At 38.4% G+C, this 17,458-nt stretch overlaps 1 protein-coding gene across 2 annotated transcripts; it reads right to left on the minus strand.

Moving 5' to 3' along the window:
- clic5b (chloride intracellular channel 5b) lies at nucleotides 1-14,894 on the minus strand. 2 transcript variants are annotated; one of them, XM_040124436.1, is made up of 6 exons: nucleotides 14,134-14,894; nucleotides 4,539-4,648; nucleotides 4,326-4,451; nucleotides 3,575-3,681; nucleotides 3,174-3,355; nucleotides 1-1,642 (listed from the first exon to the last, which is right to left on the minus strand). In XM_040124436.1, exons 1-6 carry the CDS (start codon nucleotides 14,869-14,871, stop codon nucleotides 1,478-1,480), a joined length of 1,428 nt encoding a protein of 475 aa, XP_039980370.1. In that variant the 5' UTR covers nucleotides 14,872-14,894; the 3' UTR covers nucleotides 1-1,477. The 2 variants fall into 2 exon arrangements, with proteins under 2 accessions (XP_039980370.1, XP_039980371.1); XM_040124437.1 differs by lacking the exon at nucleotides 14,134-14,894 and adding an exon at nucleotides 8,726-9,089.
- Nucleotides 14,895-17,458: the final 2,564 nt, after the last annotated feature.

Consider the following 17,458-nt stretch of genomic DNA (forward strand, 5'->3'; position numbering starts at 1 on the left):
ATTTGTAGAGCTTTGCAATGAGCAAGCCTCTCAGTCATCATGCTCCAATTTCATATCACGTTTGTCCAAACCACACAAGCGCCTTATGGTTCTTCAAGGAAGTCTCGCTATAGTTGCAGCCTGACACCAAGCCAAAGACGATAAGACCCAAGACAAATTTCCATCCTCCTCTGCATGGACAATGAAACTTTTGAACTTGAACTTCTAGGCTGTGGAAGTTGATAGACTCCTCAGAGTGGAGGAAATGTCCCTTTGATCAAGAGCTGGAGGGCAGGGCTCCTGACCATTGTGGACCTGGCCTGGAAGACGCTTTTCATCGCAGCGCTAATGGCTCTAGCTAATCAGGCCTGATTGGGGCTGCTAAATAAATACTCTCTCCATTCATAATATCATCTGTAACTTAAGACAAAATCAATACCTAGACTGAGCACTAATAGCTAGAGGCAAAACAAATGTCTCAGCTCTGGCTGCAATACATTTTTCATAATGAGTCCATCAGTGACATTGGCATGGACTTTTGATGCTTCAAATAAAGGCACATACTGTAAATGAGGAATTTTCATATCTTAAAAAGAGGCTCTATATCAGGTTTGAATATTACAATTTAAAACAGATTCATGCATGCAAACAATTCAGAAACAAGCTTTGTTCTAAGCTATAGATTCCCTCATCTGCTAATTTTTGTTCTTTTGAACTAATGTCTTCAAGCATATCATCTTATATTTAAAATCAATCTGTCTTAAAAATCAACCTTTCAGAAGCAGGAGTGAATTTTCAAGGTAATTATAAGCTTGAGGGAAAAAAACAACTAGAGCAACACCTACAATAATGAATGACAATCAGAATGAGTCTGCAGATTGCAACAGTCATATTCAGCAAACAATTAAGAGCATCAATCATAAATTAATCAAAGTGTCTCCGCAGGAGCCAGAACTTGATAATAAGCACTGGAGTCAGACTAGACTTCTGTAAGCTTAGGAATAAATAAAGTGAACAACCCTGACATCAGCAGCTAGTAAAAAGTTTGGCTGTGTGGTCCAGTGGAGTATGTATGAAAGAGAGCTTTGTGTTATGAGAAATGAATACAGACAGACACAATCACATTTGAGTGAAAAAGGGTTATTTCAGAAGTGTCACAGCAGCAAAATTTGAATCTGGTTTGATACTTGTGAATTAAGCTTATTGTGACTGATTTATATTCTGCTCCACTTCTGTTTTGTAATGTCTGTTTCTGTAATTGTAATACCATACACACTATGCACTGATTCTGTGACATCCATCACATCTGGAGCATTACAAGCCACTGTACAAGAAAGACACCTGCAACATCTGACCTGTTTGCTAAAACAGACAAAAATTGCAGGTTCTTAGAAAAATGTCACTGAAGAGGACTCTAAAGGACAGTCACATGCATGTTTGAAAGTGATGTTTTTTGTGTTCTGCTGCTAGTTTTTTTTGTTTGAGCTTGGTAGGCAAATTATTTTGCCAGTCTCCTTGCAACATCTTTGTAGGCGGTCTCGATCTCAGAGTCAGCAGCGCAGGTGTTGGTGAATTCATCACGTGTGTAGGCATTCTTCAGGTACCGCCACACACCCGTCATGTCTGAGGGGATGTCGTAGTTACGGTACTTCTTAGCAACAACCTACAGAAGGAGAGGAGGCAAAGCTTTATCTTCAACCTGAACTTAAAACTAACTTGATTTAAAATGTCAGACATTTAAAATCCACCCCTGGGTGCTCTCATGCAGTCAACCTGTATCATCAATTTGTTACATTCAGTGCATTCCAAGAAGAATTTTGTTATGAGTTGTTGCAGTTATCATTTTTGTATCCTGCTTTCCATCAACTGGTCTCATTTACTGCTTTTTCAGTAAATAAATGTTAGAATAAATGACTTTAAAGAACCTCCTGGGTGCTTTCTGTGATGCATATGTTCAAGTAAGTGCGCACTAGCAGTAGCATGTGGACTTCCTTCAGAAAAAAGGAGAGGAAACTTGAGAGGGGAAAGATAAAAATACTGTGAGTTGCTAACCTTATTCAAATTAATTAAAATTATTAAGAAAAAAAACTACTAAAAGCGTACAGCCATGCTCGCAGCTCTGTGAGGCTGTACTGTGGTTTAAGCTAAATGCTCACATCAGCTAACATGACAATCACCATCACAATGAATGACAGTACTAAAATACTGATGTTTACAACGCACACCATCTCAGTTTAGTGTGTTAGCATGCTAACATTTGCTAATTAGAACAAAGTATAGCTGGGGCTGAAGAGAACGTCATTAGTTTTGGAGGTGCTTAGTACAAAGTATTGGACAACTTGAAATTTTAGCCTTCCTCTAATGTTGCAAGATGAAAAGTTAAGGGATCCCCAGAGTTACTGCGGTTAAATCGCCTAGGAACCATGAATGTCTGCACCAAGTTTCATGGCAATCCATGTTTTAGTTGTTTAGATATTTCTGTCTGGACCAAAATGGTGGGCTGAAGCAATGGCATTGCCATCCACAGAGTCATGTCGCTAGCATATTTAAAATGCTGTTGTCATGTCTAATTGAATTAATTCAAATAATTAAAAAAAGCAGTTGCAGAGGATGTTGTACTTCACAGAAACCATTTCTCTTTGATTCTGAGGGACTGAACATAAAATTTGGTCTTTACTGGTTACATTTATACTGGAACTATCTTAAAATGCTTTTATGTTGTCTATTTATATATCTGAATTAGAAATAGCTGAATAGAAAATTATATGATCAAATTATTATTTTTTGTAAGGAAGATGAACACTGGGATTTTTTTATGTCTTCACTCTCAGCCTGCTTTTATGGTGTTGTTTGGGATTTTTTTTTTTAGTTTTCAACAATTTTATTATGAAACATAGCTTGATCTTGTTTTTATCAATGGTTTTATTTTGTGGGTTTTTATTTCCTATGTTTTGGTAATCAGTCTTGGCCTGATTAGGATGGGGGCAGTGTCATTTCCATGTCCTTATGGATGAATAAATTGAACTTTTGACCTTTGGAATACCATGGAATAGTTTTAAACAATGGATTTCACCTTCAACTAACTTCAAACAGGGTAACATAACGTCTAAGATAATATAAATCCAATACTCATCTTTTTCTTAACAACCAATTAACAACAATCTGTATTTTCCTCAGATACACTCCTTCTTTACTTTGACTATGTGCAGTTTAGGCAGCAGGTTGCAGTCTGCGAGAGTAAGCTCGTTCCCATCCAGGAAGCATCTGCTTGAGCCCTTCTCCTCTTCCATGCTGTCTGCATCGATCTCATCTGGCAAGGGGCTGTTCAGGTAGTCATCCAGCTTCTTCAGGGCCCTGGTTAAACCCTTCTCTAGAACTAAACACACAAGCCACACAATGAAACACACATAATCATGTATACAGAAAGCTGAAAGTGACAAACTGTGTAGTGATAATCACACTAGGTGGGAGCACAGCAAAAGCTATGAGTTAGAAATACTCGACTCTGCTACAACCTAGTGGAGAAATAAAACAATGTCTGTCATTTTTTTTTTTTTTTTTTTTGACTGTTCATGGCACAAATTTTGCAGCCCACCAGCATTGGCCTCCAGTTTGGTGTTCTTGATGTAGGCTGAGAACTTGGCAAAGATGTCATTTCCAGCTGTGTTGGACTCCCTCTGCTTGGCGGCTAGTTTGGGATACCTGAGCAAACGGTGGGACAGAGGCAGGAGACACAGTCAGAGACGCAGTCAGACCAAACCATCTGGATAGCATTAACACCTGGACTGGATCTCAGCTCAGACTGAAAACATGTTACACACTCAAACCGAGTTGGCAACCCGCCCCTTAAGCTCTTGCACACTAAGGTCCATTTATAATGTAAAAAACTTTACAGGCAATAAAAGAAAGATTTAGTTAATCTGACATTTTTCTCTGGAAATGCTCACACACTGGCTCTGACTCTTTTTTAATGACAATAACAAAACAAATAAACTTCTCTTGCTTTTGCTAAAATCACACAAGAGCCGCAGCTGTTGTCAATGAAGTACATACAGTATATTTGGATTTGTTGATAGCTAAGGATATTGTTTTCAGGAATTGAATGTTAAAAGGTACCTGAAAAAAATACTGTAAATATGCATTCACCAAAGATTTATAACAGCCATAAACAACAAACAGTTATATCAGTTAACCTCGGCCCTCTTTTACCAGACTAAAATGTTTCCTGTCCTTTCAACAGTGTTGCTGAAGTTAAATAAATCTAGCTAAAAGGAGCATGTGTGTTTAGTCAGCAATATAATCTGATACTGTAAACTATGTGTTGTAAAACCTTCCAGTGGAATTACCTCGGAGGACAGAGCATTTCCTCAAGAAACTCCTCAATCTTGTTGATATCGGTCTTGACCTCTTCGTTGAAGGTCAGGAAAGGAGGGTGTGTCCCTGGGGCCAGGTTGTGCAGATCTGCTGGCTTTCTACAGAGGACACAGTGAAAGAGGTATGTCAGGAGGAAGCCATAAGTGTGTTTTTGTGTTGGTAGGTAGCATTTTTCGAAGCCTAACCTCTTGAGGTCGACGGTGGTGACGTTGAACACGACTCCTTTGAGCCAGAGGATCATGAAGAGGCGCTGAGAGAAGGGACAGTTTCCAATACTCTCTCCATCACTGCCTGCCTGCACACCAACACAAGATGGCAGAAAATTAGTCAGAGTGATGAAATACAACACATAGCGGAAATATGGTGTATACATGTACATGCAAACACCCACATACAGTGGGGGGTCATTTCATAGTATAATGTAATCCACTACTACAACAGAAACGCCTACAGTTTGGAAAATAACCATAGAATTCTATCAAGACAACTATGACATAGTCAATATAAAGCTTAACATTAAAAATCTTACAAACATACACAAGTATTATATTCAGGTCTACAGAACAGCAGATTTTTCTGTTAGTTTCTCTTTTTGTGTTCTTTTATATATATATATATATATATATATATATATATATATATATATAAAATCTGTGACTGTGACGCTTTGGTCACAAGGTTGCAACCTTGCTGCTAAAAATTAAATACTATTTGGATTAGGCAACTGTTATCTTGACTGTTGACTGTTATCTCGCTATTTGACCAGTAAGGTTGTTAAGAGAGGTGTGATAAGTTGGATAAATATAAACACTATGCAAACACATAAATACATCACCCTTAAACCACTGTTACTTGACAGAGTCAAACCAAAACTACATCCTTGGAATCTGCCCACACATTCTAATTTAGCAGTAAAAGTATATAGAGACTTCACTTAAGTAAAAGTAGTAATACAGCAATATTAAAATACTTTATGACAAGTAAAGGTGCCACATTGCAAAATGTCACTCAAGTAAAAGTATTTAAGTGGTATCAGCATAAAGTATCAAAAGTAAAAGTACTCACTATGCAGAAAAATGGCCTCCGGGAATTTTATACCATTATATGTCATAATATTGGATTATCATTACTGATGCATTAATGTATAAGTAGCATTTTACTATTGTAGCTGGTCAAGGTGGAGCTACTTTTAACTATTCCGTACATTGCTGAAATACATTAAATTGAATCTATAGTAATGCATCATATTTCAAAAGAGCATCATATTCCTTGCATGAATAATCTCACTAAAGATGTCAAATGAATGTAGTGGTAAAAAACTACCTCAAATTAGTACTGAGGTTTTGTGCTTGAAATGTACTTAGTTACATCCCACATTTGCTTACACTAAATGGTGTCCATAAAGATTTGGCCATATGAAAGCAGCACAGTCTTGCTGTCAGGTAAAAGCATTTGACCAAATGCTAGAAAGGAAACAAGTTTTTTGCATTTACAGCTTTAGATTTATCCAAATGGTTTTGAAATAAGTTCATCAATTGCTCCAGCATTTTCAAGTTTAAATACAACCTAAAATTAAGGGTAGAACACAAATATAAACAAATAAGAGTTATGTTTTTCTTCTTACAGCAACGCTACTAATAGAATCACTTCCTCTCCATCATATATATATGGTGATATCATGTATCAGCATTATGGATACAAAGCAGAGCACCACCGGTGACATCTGATCCACTGGCCCAGCTGAATTATACATAGTGATTCCATCATCTGGTTCACTGGCCACTGCGGCACAGAGTCCAGGGTCAGACCTGTCGGCATGCAGTCACAGAGAGAGCCCACAACACTTGGCAAAATAAGAGCACTGACCTCGAGGGCAGCAGGTTGAGCAGAGATTTGACAAGTGGAGTTATTCTCCCTGATTTAATGCATTAATGATTAGGAAATTAATCTCACTTTAAAGAAATTGAGAAACCAGCAGATGAGTTTCATTATGTGTAATTTAATAATTACTGTAATTAAAGCAGGGTCTTGAGATGACTAATATCATAAGCGCCAACAATCACTTCACAAGAAAAGATACTACACTGGAGTGGAAAACATTTTGCCATTCAGCACATGCTCCCATCGGTACACAGCTCCTAGCAAAGACCAGAAAACAGAGCTGTCAGTCCAAAAGTAGCTGAGCCAACTGTATGCACGCCAGCCATTGATGCTCCCAGTGCTGTCATGCTGCCTGAGTGCATGTGATGCTTCTGTCTGTGCATTGTAATGGCTAGGCTCAGCAGCACGGCAGTAACACAATACACGGTCGCTGATAATAGCCAATCAACATCTAGAACGTGGAGGACAAAAGCTGTCACACACAACTGGGCCCTGTAGGCACAGAAAGGCCCTGTATGGAGTCACTGAGTGATGATGAGTTGGGTCCAGTGGAGGGAATGTTACTTTATATGATCCATCAAATACATATATATGTATAGTATACTATAACTGGGGTTTGGTTTCCTTGGTTTCCTTGGTTTGTCACAGATTTTAATGAGAAGAAATGACAGCGTTTCATTACCAAGGTAGTCTAAACAAAACAATTCCTCATGATTTTATGTATGTCTTTGTCTGTAACTAATTAATACTGCAATATTTGGCCATTAACTCTTTCAACTCATCTGTACAAATTCACTTTGTTCCAATAGAAAGATCAGAGGCTCATCAAAGTCATTTGAGTAAATTATATGTTGCAGTTTCAATTCCAGCATGCAGTTTTCTTTTTCTAAAGCACTTAGTAAAAGATATTTTCAATACTTTTTTCATTAAACTGAACTTAATTGTCCAATAAGAACTGTATTTTCCAAATACCTGATTTTTATCACAACATGCCACTAGAAAAGAAAAGAGTATTAGAGTTTATAAACTTCTGATTTTAATCTCATGTTTTTCAGCAGACTTGATGAATACTGTAGGCAAGAAATTTAAGTGCTTTCAATGGCCAGCCTGAGTATAGATGAAAATTTGATGAACACAAATAAGTAATTTAGAATTATGTTTCCATAAAGTTGGAGGACTCAAAAGAGTAAAATAAGAATCGTCAAAATTGTTGCAGCAAAGCCCGAGATATCCTGACTTTTACTTGTCTAACTATTGATCCAGCCTCAGAAATGCTGCATCCTACCCTCCCATAATGCAACCAATCAATTTTTTTTTTCATTGGTGCCCCACAGACTGGTAAACGCACACGTTTCAGAATCTACATCCAAGTTAGTACTGCTTTCTTTTTGACATTCTTAGTCTCCCAGTCCTGCCTGAGAATACCCTGATGACCTCTAGAGCCACTGAAGCCAGTTTATAACAGCTTTTGCAGGCTGTGTAATACAATTCACGTGATCTTGATGTGTAAAATTGCTGGAGGGCCCAATTACTGACTATACCATGTGAAGATATGCTCATGAGGGTTTTTGTCCCAGTCATGAGATTCATCATTCGGGTACTGGTGCAAAGTGTTATAGCCTGTGATCTTGCTGCTTCATGCTCTTCTACATTGTATAATGTAGATCCTCTCTCTTTAAGGAGAGTTAAAATAAAAAGAGCTTAGATTCATATAAAGGGTGACGCAAGCCGAGCGTGTTGTCAGTGTCTGTGAACTTTTAGTTACATAGCTGACTGTTTTCCTAGGAGGTGTATTGGCTGAAAAGAGCCTTCACACCAGCTAATTGGGTTAGTGCATACAGGCACCACATCAGTTTTTCCACCTTCTTCCACTTCACCTGCCTCAAGTATATTCATCTGCCTCTAATGTTTCTCAGGGGGCCTCAAGTGCATCTTGTTATGAAGAACAAAACAACACTGCTCTATTTACTGAAGGTGATGCTTCCAGACTGGTACTTTTATCATTTTTGCTCTATTTCAGGTGATAATCCAGAGCATCTATTGATCAGTGAATACCTGTGCAAAAATAATGCCAGGAATACTAAAATATGAGAGAACAGAGTGGCTGATTTAAGGGAATGGGAGTGGCAAGTAAAATCCACTTCTTTCATTTCCAAGAGAATTAGCCCACCATGCAGTGCAAAATCAAGTGTCATTAGTCAAATACATATTGCAATCCCTCCTTTGCAAAGGTTTCACTAGAGTAATTTTAGCACAGCATTGCAGAGCTTCCCACAATCAACAAGCAGCTTCAGTATCACTGTCACAACAATCCTGGGTCAACATGGAGCACAGTGTGCCAGTGTTCCTGTAACTCTACCTGTACTATTGAGTTACACAAGCTTTCCACAACACACAGTGATGCTACAGAGGATATCTCCTGATATACTGCCTCTGTCTTCCATCATAAACTTAAGAAAATATTGTAATCATAGTTCTGTCTCTGTCTTACCTTGACAAACAGTTCGATATCGGGATCTCTGTCTTGACCGTTTGTGGACATGATGCCTAATTCTGGCTGTCACCTTGTTTCTTTAGTATTTTAGTTTTAGTTAGATTTTTTTTAATCTACAGTCCTTTGCTTATTCTTGGAGGTCTACATCCTCCACAAAAAAAAGAAAAAAACACAGATATTCTTTCTGACTGATCTTCTCTTGCGGCTCCTCACACCTAAAGAAGTTGTCTTTGCTCTGTTTCCCCTAGGAAACAGGTCCTGGTCCTGTAAAGGTTTTTCTTCCTTTGTTTATGTCCTGCAGGTGAGGTTGAGAGTCAGTCCAGGTGGCAGGTAGAGAGCCTTGTGCTCTGATTTAGACACAGATGGAGGGCAGAGACAGCTCTCACTGACACTGAGTGGAGAACAGGTGTCAGTCTATACCAGGGGGTGGAGCCCCATCTATCTCTTCCCACCGATGCAACCAAACTCCCCCCCGAACACACATCACTTCCACTTCTTACTTTCTTATCTGTCCCTTCTTTCCCAAACTAGTCACCTCACGCTTTTATTTTTAATTATTTTTCCATCATTACATTTGGTCTATATTTGCTTTTTGTCAGATCAGGTTGAAGAAACCTTTCCACACATCGCAAACGATCACAAATACCATCACATCCCATAACAATGCCCTTGGGATGATATTTGTGTCACTTTTTATTTCTGTGGTTGTCTCTCTGTCAGTATATGAGTGCCTGAGCAGCATTGTTCATATTTAATGTGTGTTCACACGTACGACAGGATAGTGCAGGTTATATTTGATCACCAGTGGGAGATTTGGAGAAAATTCCTCTTTGAATTATGGGTGCTTGGCTTTGGTTTTAAGACAGGAATTGGCGTTCATTTAGAGAAAGGGCCTATGTAGGGCAACAAAAATAAATGGCACCTGACCGCAAAAATCTTCATCAGCACACAGTGAAGAAATTCAGTGGCACTCACTATTTGGCTCACTATGTCAGATATATCCAAAAAAATCCCTCATTATCTGTCAATGTGAAAGTTAGATGAAAGTAGAAAGATGAAATGGGGGGCAAGAGCTCTTTTTTTTTTTCAACTGTTTCTATTTATAGAGCAGCCCCCTCTCCTGGCAGACATACCAAAATGCAGCGCAAACCAGTTATTGGGCTAGAGTGGAAGAAGAGTTCGTTATCAGTGTTTATGAGGGAAAATGTTGAGTGTTCTCTGTTTTAGGTTTTTTGGTGAAGAGAGTTTATTTGTATAGACATTACTGAGAGGTACAGTCTCAACAGGATTCACAGCACGCTCATGATAAAAACAACATATGGTAATGAGCTGAGCCTAAAGTCTTTTCAGATTTAGATTTCATGCCATTGTCTTTCAGCTACCAAATATTGCATCAATAAACAAGGAACCTCATATAATATGGATATAACTGCATTTCCTTGCATTTTAAAAATTTAAATTTTCAGCAACTTGTACAGCTGCAGCACAAGAAGACACTGAATTGAGCTGATTTGATGATCTTTATAGCAATAGTTCGACATTTTGAGAAAGAAGCATATTTGCTTTCTTGCCAAGATTTAGATGAGGAGATCAACACCACTCTTAGATCTGTCCATTGAATGTATGGCTAGAGCTAGCAGTTAGGTAGTTTAGCTTTGTATAAAGCCTGGAAACAGCCACCCAGGCTTTGTTCAAAAGGCCAATAAACAGTCTCGCACACAACCCCCTGTAAAACTGCAAAATTTTTGCTCCATATTTCTAAAATAAACAAAACCTTGAAAGTTTTTAAAATAAAAAGGTGATTCTATGATTATTTTATCCTTTCTTTGTAGCCTACTGATGAATAGCAAACCCTTTCCTACATGATGTAACATTAAATAATTAGTTCATCGTGTTGGTAGTGAGCTTATTTTGTTTTCTTGCTGATAGCTTGATAAGGAAATGTGTGCTACACAACTCTCACGTCTGTATGAAGCTACCGCCAGGAGACTATTAGCCTTGCTTATTCACTGCACCCAGCCAGTCCATTATAAAACCATCTGTAAAATCACAAATTGCTGTTTTTAAACTAAGTTTTTTGTACAAATTAAACAAATGAAGTGTTGTTTGTAGGCAGACTTTTGTTACCCATTGGTAGAACCAGGCTTGCTGTCTCCAACGTTTTCCAGTCTTGATGTTACACTGAGCTAACCCAATACTAGCTTATTTATCGTTCAGGCACGAGAGTGGTCTCAGTCTTCTCATCAAACTCTCAGCAAGAAAGCGAATAAGTGTATTTCCCAAAATAACAAACTATTGCTTGTTTAAAAGTGATATCCTTGGGCAGTATTCCACAACTGGACTCTTATCCACCCTTATCTTGAAAGTTCCCCTACAAATTGACACTTTTATACTTACAGTTTTTGAATGGATTAATCTGACAATTTATGTTAATTAATAATCTTAAATGGTGCTGGCAGGTGAATTTTGTTACCTTCAGACAGAACCAGGCTAGCTGTTTCTCCTCATTTCCAGGATTTACTTACTGACTAGAGCCTTATATTTACCATACAAACATGAGCGTGGCATCAATTTTCTTAATTAACTCTCGGCAAACCAGCAAATAATCATATTTCCCCAAATGTCTTGATCATCATAAAAATGTTGATTATTTAGAATTGCTTTTTGTCCTCTTCAGACAAAAGGAAGCTCAAATCACTGACTTATTGGACTAATCATTCGCCTGAACATTAAACAGTAACAGACATTTTGTGTCTTTCCAGAGCCAAGGTGGAGGAGGGTGTCTGAACTCTTGTAACGACAGACACTTCCCAAATGAGACAGTCTGACAGTCTTGTCAATGCATGCATTGTCTTACGTTTTAAATTGTGAGGTGAAACATTAGTGACATCAAACCCTATGTACATGATTTTATGGCCATCCTAACTTTGACATCGAATACTTGAGCATCTTTTACTTAAAGAGAGCGTGTTATCATATGAAATCAAATTAAAGCAGATGTGACAATGTTTTTATTGATAGTAGTGATGGCCTATTCTGTAGTGGCCTGCTTTATCAAAGAAGGCAGGGGAAGACTCACGTTATCGTTCAACAAAACAGATGATCTCCTAAGTCTCCTCCCTACTTTTATAGTACAGCTCGGTTTGGTTTATGGCAACTGTTGAAGATTAAACTGTTGGGAAATCCACCCATGGCTTGGACTCAGATAGGAAGGCCAGATAGAAAGTAGAGGACAGTGTAGTATGTGGAGTAGGGACCAAGTATGTTGTCACTTCTCTGGTGAACTATGGTTCATTTTTATCATAATTGTGATACAACAACATCAAGATAGCATATCTACTGCATGTGTCAAACTTTTCCTTTTAATGTGTAAATATGCTGAGGTTTCCAGTGCTCTGGTATTGACTGAGGTGAACTTCCAGAAAAAAAGGAGTTAAAATCAGCTGCAGGGACAGAGGCAATATAGTGTATAATACTCCAGAGGAATAAGGTTTCTGTATGGCTTGATAAAAGACAGAAGATCCTTATTATACTGAGAACTGTCCCTTGGTAAAAGTCATAACAATGGAAAATTCAATATGTTGTTCTTATGAGAATGCAATGTTTATGAAATGAATCTTCTCAGAAGCAAATCATTTTTGAATTTGGCAAAGCCCTGTCACAATTATGGGAGGGAGTTTTGATCATTTTAAGGATTCTTCATCCAGATCAGATTGTAGCATTTATTTTGTTTGCAGCTCATCTATGTTGATTGCAAGCACTCATTTTATCTAACCACGACCTTTGCTGATGCTATACAAAGACATGGTAATTTTAAAATATAGCATAAACTACTGCTGTCATTACCAATTACAAGGGCTTTGGTGAGCTCAAACAGAGCTCGAGTCTCGACTCTCAAGCTCCGTTGCCCAATCACCAAAGTGACCCCTGCATGTGCTGATAGTACACCTTACAGACCAGCTCTATCAGAAAAGCAGCAAAACACACAGTCGGATTTGCTCAGCCATGGAGTTCACCCCTGGTTTCTATGGCCCCACAGTAAATAAGTTAATTATTACATCAGACTACCAACAGATAAAGCCCTTGACAATAGTACTGATACACAGAGATTGCTGCCTCTGTGGCATTTCTTACTGAAATCAATAGTTTTGTCATACAAATAGTTTTGTCATACATATTTCTGAATATACGTCTGTTTATTACTATAGGTATGGTTGTAGCACATTGGCATCCAGTCACTGATTTCAAAAAGTTAAATTTATTCAACTTAAATCATTTCTACAGTTAGTTAGGCTTCAAAAGTAAACCGTGTATATACTCTGGTCATAAAGAAGTTGATAAAATTTATATTTTCTAGTTTTTCACATTGTATTTAGATCCCTAATAATGCTTGACTATAATTTCTTCATACAACAACATTATAGTTCTGATCTGTGTTTTCAGATTTTGATCAATAAAATTAAATTAAATTTAGGTTTAATTTTTGAACGTTTCCATTTTTTTATATATATATATATATATAGCCCAGAAAAGGAATCCAGAAAGTCACATCTCTTGATTGTGCACATTTACGTAACAGTTTAAATTTATTCAGATTTGCACCGTGACTGGGAAATGCCATAGGCCTGTTATTCAGAGATAGCAGTGCTTCAGATTATTTTATGATTATTATCATATTATGCCTCAGAAGCTGGTGTAATGATGTATCTATATGTTTGGCTAAGGTGCTTTACAAATGGCCAAGTTACCCACATCCAAAAACACAGATTGATGTTACACTTTTGGATGGTGTTACTCAATCTATGCACTGATCTTTAATATGCAATATATATGCCAGATAACATAATACTGTTCTACAGTTGAAATTAAGTACAGTTTAAAACATGTATATGCACCTGACAAAATGATGTGATCCCAGCTGTTTTATTGTCATATTAGCCGCTAATTAGCTTGCAATATGACAGTCATTAGCTGGCTGTAATCAATAGATCAATAGATACATTTTGCTCTATCTCCAAATGCAGAATATGCCAGTTGGTTGATACTTCTGTTTAAGGTTATTAAAGTCTATACCTTGCAGTGTCTGTGTTCCATCTAGAGCAGCCAACACTAACATCGGAGAGACATGAGAGAGACATGAGAGATGTGCTAGAAAATCTAAAAAGGTGAAAGTTCCCAGCACAGTGAAGAAAAATACATAGCATGGCCTCAGGGAGCCTTTTGGCAAATCCGGTATATGGTGCTGGATTCTGCATTAACAGTGGTGAAAAACCAACCACACTGCAGCTGCCTTGTCTGATGCCTCATGCTGAACACTGAGGCCGGGGCAAACTGAAGCTTGACCTGGGTCAACCCAGCAGACACTCTCCTATGCTGCCTTCCGCTGACCTGTATCTATTTCTTACCTTGACGAACAGAGAGACTTCAGGCTGGCTGGGTTCAGCCGGTGCAGCTCTGCTCTCATCCAGGGTGACGCTCTCCAGAGTTGTCAGGCTGTAGTCGACAGACTCGTCCAGCTTGGCGTCAGTGTTGGGGTGGGTGTACGCCATCAGCATCCCATCCTCGGCGTTATCCTCATCCTGTATCCTCGGCTGGACCGACTGGTCGTCGCACGGGTCTCCAGGGGAGGCGGAGGATGCTGAGGAGGCCGATGAACGCCATGATCCGCTGTGCGCCTCGCCGTTCACCTGCTCTACCCTCACCTCCACCACAGGCTCCGGCTCCACCGCCGCCGCTTTTTGCTCTGCAACCTCCTCGGCTTTAACCTCATCGTCGTCGCTGGATGAAGGGGACGAGCACCTGTGTCTGTCCCCGTCCCTTATTTCCATATAGTCCGGCGAGCCGCGATCTCCCCCCGCAGGGGAGTGGACCTGCACCTCGCTGTACAGCTGCTCCCTCGCCTCACCTGGGTTCTCTCGCCCGGGGCTGTCCGCTCTATTACGGCGCTCTTCATGCACATTTCCCTCAACTACTGTGTCATGGATGTTGTCCATGATTGCTGTTTTTGTTTTTTTTGTTTTTGTTTTTTGACAGACCTGAGGATTAACGTGGAGGAGTGGAGCTGGCGCGGTCAAAGTGCTGGTACAACAGTCCGCCTGCCTGTGACTGTCTGAGCGCCTGGGCGAATTCCAGTGATAACTCATAAAGACCTTTGATCCGGCAAGTTAACGAGCGATTAATGCAAAAGCTGAGGATTGTGCCTTCAAGGACATTTGAGGGAGCTTATGTTAAAGTGTGAAGCCTTGTAGGTGCAGGGAGCAGATACAAACTTAAAAGCTGCATTTCATTTGTAACGTATTCCCCATTTCAGTCCCAGGCTTTAAAAGGAAAAGCTGAGAAAATTCAAAATGTCAAGGCAACAAACTAAAACAATAAAATGTTGCGTTATTTCACTTAATTTCTTAAGTCTTGCTTTTGAGTTTGTCCAACTTTTTTCACTACAAATCGACTTCAAGAGGAATAAGTTTACATTTTAATATCATCGCAATTTTGAATTTTCATTTACTCCAATTTAGTTTCTTGCTTTGTAATAAATCCCAACTTAAGATTTCAAGTTATTAGTACAAGGTCACTTTTGTTGAAGCAAGAAATTAGCTTGGTTTGTTGGTACAACTTCAATTTTTACTTAAAATGCTAAGAATCCATATTTCTAAGGGACTGTATGAAAATATTTATGAGGGATAGAGTGGCCTGAATTGGGGGGGGGGGTATATTTTTTCTTTTCTTTTTTGGGGAAGTTACATTAATAGCTGTTTATCTAGAAGCTCTTTTCTCAACAATCAAGTGGCCATCTCTAATGTGTGCGCTGGTGGCTATGATGAAAACCATCATTCTATTCACATATTCAGATTCAATAGTGAAATGAATTGTACCAGTCCAGTTTTGAAGATGGGGGAGAGAGTGTTGAAGTTTTTTTTTGTAGTTTTTAGTGTCAGTGATAATAATAATACTGAGGAGAAACATATCATTTGAGTACAGTCCCCAAGTCCCAATAACTTGTAATCCTTATTTATGCCAAATAAAGTAAGTTGAAGTTTTTATATGAGTTTTGTCTTCCATTAGAAGCAGATCCCTTGAACTGTTTGGCCTCTTACTTGTCAGCAGCCGCACGGAAAGTGAAGACATAAATGGTATTGACCAACAGACAATGTGTAACGGCCCTGGCCTCATACGCCAACACAAAAAAATACATCCAGAAAATCCAAAAAATACAATGGATTCAGTTTCACATAAGTCCCTTTATTTTCAGAAAGCTCTTTAATTGAATCAACATGGCAAAGATAGGTACTCTATCAATCATATTAAATATCCATATTTAAAATCCAAGGTAATCAACTGACTTTTTAATAATTTGAGGTGAATTATTTAAATATAGTATGGATATATGTAATGACTGTCAACAAGTATGGGGAAAAATTATCAGACAACACTTTTTTTTTCATAAAACAAGAAAATTGTCAGAAAATTAACAATTTCCATATAAATGCTTTCAATTTATGAATTTAAATTTTGTAAAAAGTAAATATTCACAGTGATGTCTGTCATTTTTTGGCTCATAGGTATTTGTCAATGCATCTAAAAGCATAAGAAGAAAAATTAACCACTTCTTTCTTAAAAGATGCAGAAAAAATATTAGAATAATTTAATGGCAGATTTGGATTCTACTCGACTTTCTATGATTATGCTAATTAAAAAGATTTTTGGCAAGAGGCACCTAACTTTTTTATTATTTCAGATAGCAACTATGAACAAGAAGTGCAAATTATACATGACCTAAAAAGCATCCGACTACCGCCCCTTTGTTCTGTTTCACTTCTATACTGTAGTGAAATCGCGGGAACAGTTCTTGCCGAAATAGTCTTCCTCATTAGTCAGCCAAGCAAAAACGAAACCCTTAAAATCCCTAAGGGTATAATAGCAACTGCACTTCCCATTTCACAAACAATGGCCATGGTTATGATGGTCAATGTTTGAAGAGGAGGGCAGTACACAGTAATCTATACAGAAAAATGCCTTCCCAACACAAATGCTACAAGAAAAATAGACCAACTTACACACAAATGATTGCACACCTTAGATAGTTGTTCTCTGTTAAGTTAAAAGGCAAATGGTTACTAACTAATAAAGAGCAATGTTGTGATGTGATCAGCTCATGGAATGACCTACACATATGAGCACTAGGCTGGTACATTGAGTGAGTCTTTAGTGGAACATATGCATCCAAGTAACATTCAAAAGTAACACTGAGTCCAGTCATTCTCCTCAAATTAGTTTTGAATACTTCAGCCTAATCACAACATTTGTAATGTAAAGTAACTTCTAATTCAGTGCTCAGACCTCAAGAAGAGCAATTGGTGGAAAAAAATCTGACCAGGCCTCGATCCTCCTTTACTCTGCAACATACAAATCCGCTTTGCATAGATTTGAAAATGTCAAAAGAACCAAGTCTACTGCCGGCCATATCGCTGCTACTGCCTGAAGTAAAGGGGGGTTGCTGTGTCTATTTCTGTGCCTTTCCTAAACCAACAATCCAATAATCACGCCCACTTCATGCTGCGACTGGCCAGGTCGCAAAAGGTAGTCTGTTTTCCTAAGCACAAATGAGTGCAACATCATGAATGCCATCAAGGAAAGATTGTCTAAAAGTATGCACGGTTACCCCCATTTAAAAAAAATATTGCTTCCAACCCTTTCTATGATGGCTAAGCTTTTTCACCCTGCCGTGGAGTG

This window comes from Xiphias gladius, chromosome 4 (assembly GCF_016859285.1).
Source record: "Xiphias gladius isolate SHS-SW01 ecotype Sanya breed wild chromosome 4, ASM1685928v1, whole genome shotgun sequence".
In the NCBI taxonomy this organism is placed as follows: Eukaryota; Metazoa; Chordata; class Actinopteri; order Istiophoriformes; family Xiphiidae; genus Xiphias; species Xiphias gladius.